This window comes from Canis aureus, chromosome 8, assembly GCF_053574225.1.
Source record: "Canis aureus isolate CA01 chromosome 8, VMU_Caureus_v.1.0, whole genome shotgun sequence".
In the NCBI taxonomy this organism is placed as follows: Eukaryota; Metazoa; Chordata; class Mammalia; order Carnivora; family Canidae; genus Canis; species Canis aureus.
Window position 1 is genome coordinate 52,392,359 of NC_135618.1, and position 9,580 is coordinate 52,401,938.

A 9,580-nucleotide genomic window follows, 5' to 3' on the forward strand; every position below is an offset into this window, starting at 1 on the left:
CTCTCTCTTTAAAGATTTATTTATTTATTTATTTATTTATTTATTTATTTATTTATTTATTTATTCATGATAGAGAGAGAGAGAGAGAGAGGCAGAGACACAGGCAGAGGGAGAAGCAGGCTCCAAGCTGGGAGCCCGACGCGGGACTTGATCCCGGGACTCCAGGATCATGCCCCGGGCCAAAGGCAGGTGCTAAACCACTGAGCCACCCAGGGATCCCCTCTCTCTCTCTTTCAAATAAGAAATACATACATACATACATACATACATAAATACATGTATACATACATTATCCCCTCAGGGCACCTGGGTGGCAAAATTGGTTAGGTGTCAGATTCTTGGTTTCAGTTCAGGCAGTGATCTCACAAGCATGAGATTGAGCCTTGTGTGGGGCTCTACGTTGAGCATGGAGTCTGCTTGAGACGCTCTCTCCCTCTCCTTCTGCCCCTCCCCTCCCATGCTCACACACATGCTCTCGCTCTCTCTCAAATAAAAATAAATAAGTACATTATCCTCTTTAATCTGTATAAAGACTCTGTGAGGTTGAGATTATTATACTTGAAGTTCAAATGAAATTAGGCTGGAGATGGTTGTCACCCAGCTCTGAAATGGCAGAGCCAAGATTTGAAGACTGGGTCTACTTGACTTTGAAGTCTACACTACTGTGACCAAGTAAACAGAAGAGAAAACATTATTTTTCTAGCAAGTTTCTAGTCAGAAACTTCCTAGTGTACATTTCATTAAAATTTTGACAATGGTCACCTCTACCAAGGTGACTTCACCTTCGGGTGGATCTCTCAGGGTCTCCCAGTGCTGGGTCTGGCCCCTCCTCCCAGACTCCTGCAGCTTACTATTGGCCATTTGGCACCATTTCTTATCCTTTCTGCCTTTCTCCATCTTTGAGCTCTGATTGTAGTACTATTGTATAGGTATTCATTCTTTTGACAGTAATTTTTTTCTCTCCCCTCTGGTATATTTTCTGATAATTCTTCTAGAAAGAAAGTTTTTCCCAATTGTATAGCAGTACACATATATTGTAGACATTTCGGAAAGCGGAAATTCACCCATTTCCTTTCAATCATTTTTTTGTATGTTTAGGTGTTTTTTTTTTTTTTTTTTAAACATAGTTGAGATGCTGAACCATCACTTAGTTGAGGTAATAGACATGATTTTTGAGGGAAATGAATGTGATTTTGTAAAAGGCAGTCACATTTAAGGATGTACTATGGTGGTCCCTGGGTAGCTCAGTCAGTTGAGTCTCTGACTCTTGGTTTTGGCTCAGGTCATGATCTCATGGGATGGAGCTTTGTGCTCAGCAGAGTCTTCTTGAAGATTCTCTCCCTCTGCCCCTCCCCCCACTTGTGCATACACACATGCATACTCTCTCTTTCTCAAATAGATAAATAAATCTTTAAAAAAATTTTTTTTGAGGATGTACTATGGAAGGCCTCAACCTGGAATAAGTGTAAAACAGGAGTCATTTATTCTCCAGAATGTTTTTTTTTTTTAAAGTTAGGAGGGAAGGGGGTAGAGTTGAGTGAATGAAAGAAACTGGTTTCCACTTTACCTTTAGAAACATCATCATGGTTGGCTTCCAAAACCAACAGACAGAGCCTTGGTGTCCCTGTTGGAGACAGCTGTTAACTTTTGATGTTGAGCAATTTTAAATTTGCATGGTCAAAATTTACAGGAAATGTGCCTCACTATATTCTGCTTGATATTTCTCCCTATTCCTTCAAACTTTGCAAAAGCATCCCATTTTTATTTTTTTTCCTTTTTTTAAAAATATTTTTTAAAATTATTTATTTATTTATGATAATCACACAGAGAGAGAGAGAGGCAGAGATACAGGCAGAGAGAGAAGCAGGCTCCATGCACCAGGAGCCTGACGTGGGATTCGATCCCGGGTCTCCAGGATCGCGCCCTGGGCCAAAGGCAGGCGCCAAACCACTGCGCCACCCAGGGATCCCCCAAAGCATCCCATTTTTAATGGCTTCACATGTTTTACCAAGTTTATAAATTATCAGATACCTAATCATTCCCTGATCGTTGTTCCCAAGCTGTTTTTGTGGTAAATGATGTAGCCCCAAACACCTTTGTCTGCATGCCTTTTTATGGTATCTTTGAGTACGGAAATCTTCATCTACCGGGTGAGAGACACTGTGAGACCATGACCTCGCAGGGGTTAAGGGCATGAATGCAGGAGGCAGATAGCCCACTGTGTGATGGGCAAGCTGCATAACCTGTGTGCCTCAGTCTCCTGGTCTGTCACACTGGGGGAAATCACAGCACTTACTTCACTGTCACTTCATGTGTGTAAAGGGCTCAGTCAGTGCCACAGAAGTGCTTGCTTGTATTACTTACCTGGGATCCTAGAAACTGGGTGCTAATTGGATAACAAATTTATACTTTAAGGTTTAAGTATATTGCTGACTTGAGAGTGTGAACCAGGCTCCTCTTTGTAACACAGGACACAGTACTGTTAGGTGTACAGAGCTGTTTGACGGGTGGGCATTTACTGCAGGAACTTCTCCTAACGGTGTGGGCACACTTCTTGGTTCTTATAATTCCCTGTTTATTTTTCTGCTTCCCCCTCTAGACTGCGAGCTCCTTGAGATCAGAGACTATGCCCTAAAAATAATAGTAGGTAATATTTACTGAGTGTCTGACTCTGGATCAGACTCAGTGGCAAGCACTTTGCAGGCCTGGTCTTGTTGGCTCCTCCCAGCACCATCTCACACCTGGGCCCCCAGGAGACAGGTGCTGAGTGCTGGCTGAGTGACACAGGGCTCTTCCCAAACTTGTCACATCAAAAGGATCACTCAAAGCACAGAGGTGGGGGATCCTGATGCCCAGGATCTGCTGCTGGAGATCTGATTCTAAAAGTCTGGAGCAGCCCAGGGATCCACCCCAGGGGATCCTTTATGCTGAGGCCACATCTGGACAACCCGAAGGAGAGGCTGGATGACCCTGTGGTCCACCAATGTCCTGTGTCTCAAGCCTTAGGCAGTTTCTCCCAACTGTCGGGAGTTCTCAGGCTTGTCACTGACTGGAACAGGAGAGGAGGGTGACCAAGAGGAGGAAACCGCGGAAGCAAGTCTCATTAGTATGCAGAGCCTTTCTTGTCACACTGCCTTTAATTGAAGCTGAAGGGCTGGCTCACGTCTCTGGGAGTTTCCACCCTCCAGCCCTTCCGGAACTGGCGGTGCACCAGCCTGCTGAGGGGACAAGGACGGTGCAGGGGCACGGAGAATCCGTCTGTTGGTGTTGGAGGCCAACCACGATGAGGTCTCTACACTGAAATGGCAACCAGGTTCTTCTAATCAGCCATTGCTACCTGCCTCCGCCCCATCGCCCCCCTTTGACCTACCTGGTGGACGTAGCTGTGCAAGTCTGTCCTGCCAAGACCAGGAAGCAACCCACAAAGGGGACACTTGAATTTGTGTCTTACAGAAACAGCAAAGGAGTCCCTGCACGTGATTCCCATGGTTAAAAACACAGTACCCCTCCCCTGCCTTATCTATGGTTTTGAGCATCTACTGGGGGGCTTGGAACGTGTCCCCCATCTGCTGTACCGGCTGGGCAGAAGGACACGCTGAGCATCGCCTTTGTGTCACCCTCTGCTATAGCAATCACTTTGAACTCTTGGCTGTTTCTCTCTGGTTAATTAAGATTTTAGATACGTTAGATATGCTTTTAGACATTATCTACTGATTTCTTGCTGCGACAGATGAGGACGAGTTCACTAGTTCATACCCCATCTCCACCCTCCTCCAAACAGTTAAATTGTTCTTTTCTAGGGCAGCCCCAGTGGCCTAGCGGTTTAGCGCCGCCTTCGGCCTAATCTTGGGAGACCCAGGATGGAGTCGGGCTCCCTGCATGGAGCCTGCTTCTTCCTCTGCCTGTGTCTCTGCCTCTCTCTCTCTCTCTGTGTGTGTGTGTGTCTGTCATGAATAGATAAGTAAAATCTTTAAAAAAAAAAATTGTTCTTTTCTTTTCCTTTATTAGTTGACTTTGTAATTTCAAGTAATATACTACCATATTTATTTCTTTTTACCTGTTTTATTTGGGGGGGGGGAGTTGAGGTGGAAGAAATATTCATAGAACACTGACTATAAAGTAATAAACAGCAAGGCAAACACTCACATATAACTACCATTCCAGTTAAGGAAGGAGAATACTGTCAACACCTTTCAACCTCTTCTTTCCCCAGTGAAGCCACTTACCCTGACTTTTGTGCTAATTGTTTGCTTCCTTTTTTTTTTTTAAAGATTTTATTTTTAAGTAATCTCTCCACCCAACATGGGGCTTGAACTTACAACCCTGAGATCAAGAGTTGACACTCTACTGACTGAGCAGCCAGGTGCCCCTGTTCTCTTGCCTTTCTTTAGAGCTCTTCTATAGGCACTCCTCAGTATTTAGATTTGCTGTAAATAGAATTGCACTATATATATTACTCTGTGCCTTGCATCTTTCCTTCAACACTGGTGAGCTAATCTAAGTCGACAGGTGTAGCTGAGGTTTACCCATGTTCACTGCTATATACTCACTTTTCAAGTAGACCACGATTTATTCATCCAGTCAGCTGTTGATAGACATTTGGGCTGTTTGCAGCTTTCTACTATCACAAACGTCTTAATCCTTGTCTCCCAGAACATGTGTGCAAGGGTTTCCCCAGGGGATGGATACAGGAGTGCAATTGCTGCATTGCAGGGAGCATGCAAACTCAGTTTCACTTGATAAAGCCGCCTTTCCAATGTGGTTGCACCAGTGGACGGTCCCCACCCCCAGAGATGCTGACCTGATTGACCAGGGTCAGGTTGGGCACTTAGAGGTTCAAAGCTCTCCAGGTGATTCCATTATGAGGCTCCATGTCCAGCTTTATTTCCAGCCCATCAACTCTAGATAGTATTTTGACCTTTCAATCTGGAGGAGCAGTCCTAGCATCTTTTTCCGCTCTCCTTTCTCAAGATTTTTGTGTTATAATCGGAATAATATGAAAGACATAATAAGGGCTTTTTCCCCAGGCGAAGTCCCAAGTGTAGGGGTGGCTAAGACAGGTTATCAAGGCATGGGCAGGAATTGGTTAAAATACTGGGACAAAGGTGAGCAGTTGAATTCTTCTTTCAGGGAGGGCTGGGGAACAACAGAAATTCAAGGGCTGAGAACTCTTCCCAGCAGCCAACCGTCCTTCTCTCTTTGGTGGTGAGTAGCCTCTAGCGCCTGTCTGCCAGCTGTAGGCCAGAGAGGTCATTCAAACTGCTTAAATTCTGTGACATGGAGGGGAATTCTAGGCTCTTCTGAATTGCTCTGAGCGCCTTTATGGTCATGTTTTCTTAGAGGGACTCCAACCTCAGTCTGGGTTTCTTAACCCTGGCTGAACAGTAGCAACATATGGGAACTTTGAATAAATACCCGGGCTTCAGACCAATTACATCAGAAAGTCTGAGGTGAGACCCAGGCACTAACAGGCTTCAGAAATGGCCCAGATGATTTTTTTTTAAAGACTTTATTTATTTATGAGAGACAGAGAGAGGGGGGGCAGAGACATAGGTAGACTGCATACAGGGAGTCCGATGTGGGACTTGATCCTCTGAACTCCAGGATCACGCCCTGGGCCAAAGGCAGATGCTTAACTGCTGAGCCACCCAGGGATCCCAGCCCAGGTGATTCTTAAACACAGCCAGGGCAGAGAATCAGCAGCAGTAGATCAAACTTTAACTTATATCCAACAGTATCACCTGGGGGGCTCATTAAGAATTGCTGGGCTCCACTGTTTCTGATTCTGTGGGTCTGGGGTGGAACTGTGGATTTGCATTTCCAACAGGTTCCCAGGGATGCAAACATTGCTACTCTCCCTCACCATGCCTAGAGCACCATCTTGCTCCTGAGGTTTCCCTGCATACCTCCCTATAGGGACCCAGAGCAGCCGTTCCATCAGGTGGAGCAGACCTCCTCCCAGCTCTGTGTTATGGGGTCAGGCTGGTAGCTTACAATCGCCTGTGGAAATTAGCAAATGCTACAAGTCAGGAATCTGCCATCCCCACTCAGTTGCTAAACATTCACATCCAGATCACATAATGGATCAGCAGGATATGGGGAAAACACCTACAGAGGTGTAGAGCATCCTTGGCTGTGAAGGATCCTTGTCATCAGTAGGGCCTAGACACATGCAGGGTATTCACAGTGGTTACCCATGGAGCTTCCATATGTATATGGAACAAAAAAAGTATATACACTCAAAACAATTCTTTAAAATTCCCAGGCAATACAGGTTCTAAATCTTAGAAATATTTTTTTTCTGGTTTGAGTTATTAATATATTCATTAGTAGTTCACAAAACCAAATAAACACATTATAAATTTTGACAGTTATTAAACGTAGAAAGGAGATTCTAGGGGACACATTGGCTCCTGGTCTGGCACCTGGGGATTTTTTACACACTTGGCAATGCCAGGACAGGGAGAGGTGGGAAAAGGGATCACTATAAACCCATCAACTGCAAGTCCACGCATGGAAACGGTGGATTTGGAGAGTGACTTTCTTTGAATAAACCATGACCAAGTACCCTTAGAAAGTCTTTCTGTAGCCCCAGCTTGAAGACTGCTGTGCTAGCCTGGGCTGCTGAAAGCTTTCAGGCCACTTCCAACAGGAAACAACTGTGTTGCACATGATGGCGTCCACATCTCACTCCGTGCTTGGGCCTTGTGAGATCCAAACATCTGTCCTACATGATAACAAGCCCCAACACCCTTTCTGATAGAACACTGCTCTCCTCGTGTAACCTGAGCCTGAGACCTTACTCAGAAGATGCCTTAGGCATTAATGTCCAGGATAAGCACTTGGACATTAGAAGCAAAAACTTCCTAAAAATGAGAGGGTCTTTCTTGGGGCACCTGGGTGGCTCAGTCGGTTAAGGGACCAACTCTTGATTTCGGCTCAGGTCATGATCTCAAGGTCCTGAGATCAAGCCCTACATTGGTCTCTGTGCTTAGCATGAAGTCTGCTTGAGATCCTCTATTCTCTCCTTCTTGGTCTCACCACCCTGGATTGTATGTGTGCGCTCTCTCAAGTAAACAAAATCTTAACAAAACAAAACAAAAAAAACCACGAAAGGGTCTTTCTTTTTTTTTTTTTTGAGGGTCTTTCTAAAAGGACCCCCCCACACACACACACACCTGGTTTCCCCTATTTTTCCAGAGGGTGGGGGGTGGCTTTTACCTTTTGGAACAATTTCCCTTACAAGTTGTGCTATCCTGTGTTCTGCTAACTTTCCTGTTTGGCTGGTGCAGGAAATCCCCCAGATCACATTCTTTTCCAGACCATGAAAGACTAGGAAAGGTTCTCTTCTGACCTTGTATTCACCCTCGTGTTATCCTGAGTTTTTAATTTTGGGTGGCGGGGGGAGCAAGGTGAGTGGTGACAGACTGGGCTGAGTCAAGAGCCTGGAATCTGTCATCATCTTCAGTAAAAACTTCCTTTCTTCAGTTCCCCCACCCTGCAAAGCATACTTTTGACCTACTGCTGAACTAAACTAAAAAGGCTGTGATGGACTTTGAAGGCATTATGCTAAGTGAAATAAGTCAGGTAGAGAAAGACAAATACTGTATGATCTCATTTATGTGTGGAATCTAAAACCAAACCAAACCCAAACTCACAGGAAAAGAGATCTGACTTCTTGTTACCAGGGACATAAACTTATAGTTACAGGATACATCAGACCTAGGGATATAACGTACACATGATGACTACAGCTAACACTGCTGTGTGATATATAGGAAAGTTGTTAAGAGTAGATCCCAAAAGTTCTCATCACAATAATTTTTTTTTTCCTTTTCTTTTTACTGTATCTGTATGGGAAGATGGGTGTTGGCTGAACCTATTGTAGTAACCATTTCACCATATACGTAAATCAAACCATCCCGCCCTATGCCATAACTTATCCAGGGCTGTATGTCAATTATTTTTCAATAAAACTGGGGGGAATAAACGATGGCCAGGAACAGGATGTGTTTTTGAAACTTTAGATTCTGTCCTTGGAGCACAATGGCCTTGTGTTCTTCCCCAGTAGATCCGTGATACCAGGGCCATAGTGGGTGCTCAGTGGGTTTTGGTGTCATGGATCACCACACATTGAAGTTTGCTGCATTCAAAAAGTCTGTCTAGGTATGTAAAGCTATCCTGACTTTCTCTTTCATTTTTTGCAGTGAAATGCAAAATGGAGGATGAGGAGGAGGTTGTACCTAAGACTCCACCATCTTAACCACCGGTGGGACCTTTCCCAATTGGAGCTTCCATGACCCTACATGAGGAAAATGTACAAATTATGCTTCCTCTCTTGATTTTTTAAAGGATAGATTTGGTGCCTGTGAATATGGAATTTTTTCTACACGAGATAGGATTTGTGGCAAACATGCTTTAGTGCATATAATTTATCACAGGAGAGCACTCATCTTACTTCCTGCATTATCTCCAGATTTTATTCTTTTATCCAGTATTATTTCTTCAGTACTTCAGGAATATTCTTCTACACTAAGTGTCATTACAATGTACAGTGAGCTCTAGTTCCAAGAGATGGTGAAGTGCTAATTTAGGTACCAGTTTCCCATCTCTGGCTGCCTTTGGAAAGATGGATACTTAAATTTAAGTCCCAAACTTCTGCAGTGGGTTTTATCTGGTGAGTATTCTTTTCATAAAAAAGGCATATTGGCTACGACCATTTCCAAAGGAGATGGACTCTTAACTCTGATTTCTGATTGCAAATCCAACAAGTTGAGACACTTAAGCCCAGACAACAATAACAGACAAAGGACTTTGGTTGTCAAGTCCCCAAAGTATTATGGAAAGCCCCCCATTTGATGGAAAAGCTAACTTATTACCCTCATTTGTTCTGTGGTTTGCTGTTAACCAGGGCTATCCCGTTCAAAATGCCACAGACTTAGCCTCCAGGCAGATCCAAAAGCCAAGTAGTTACGCTGGGTTGTTTTGACAAGCTACCACACATCTTAAGTAAATAGTAAAGCCTTTATTTTTGTGTTAAGAACAGCATTTTGAAAATAAAACCTATCTGCCCATGCTTTACAACCTTTAAATTTGTAATATTTATATACAGTCATTTATGGTACACATTGATTGTCTTGAAATTTCTTTAACGATTTTTTTAATAAGTATGCAACAGTCAGCCAGGGGAGAATAAAGGTACATTATAAAACACACATTAATACATTTAATAAATATATATTATCTATCAAAAACGAGCTTTAGCTCTTCATCAATTAATAAAAAGCACCTGCTGAGAACTCTTGTAAGCTGGTATAATCATTGCATCATTGGATTATAAAAGCCACAACGCTCCCTTTCAGTTTGGGGTTTAACTCAGCATTGGCCAACCTAGAAGACCATCCCAAGTTTACACGCGTTCAGTGGGCCCCTGACAGACTCTGTGCTAAAAGCACGGGATCCCCAGATTTTCCCACTTTGTCAGTTCTCCGAGCTGGTTCCCTCACTCCCCATTCCCCCCTATCCAGTAGAGAAATTCAGGATAGAATTTCTACTAAACTTTCTATTAAATTTCTATTAA

General features: G+C 43.7%; 1 protein-coding gene across 5 annotated transcripts in view; it reads left to right on the forward strand.

Annotated features, from left to right (window-relative positions):
- The window catches only part of IQCK (IQ motif containing K), a 135,953-nt gene that overhangs the window by 121,316 nt on the left and 5,057 nt on the right, over positions 1–9,580 (forward strand). For 3 of the 5 annotated variants that reach the window (XR_013384992.1, XR_013384989.1, XM_077906807.1), the window contains one exon: positions 8,208–9,299. Coding sequence is in view for 2 of the 5 variants with exons in the window: in XM_077906807.1 (XP_077762933.1) it covers positions 8,208–8,263 (56 nt within the window). In the remaining 3 variants the exon portion in view is untranslated. Of the gene's footprint in view, positions 1–5,130; positions 5,206–8,207; positions 9,300–9,580 lie in introns of those variants that run through there. The other 2 variants (XM_077906808.1, XR_013384990.1) reach the window with 2 other exon arrangements.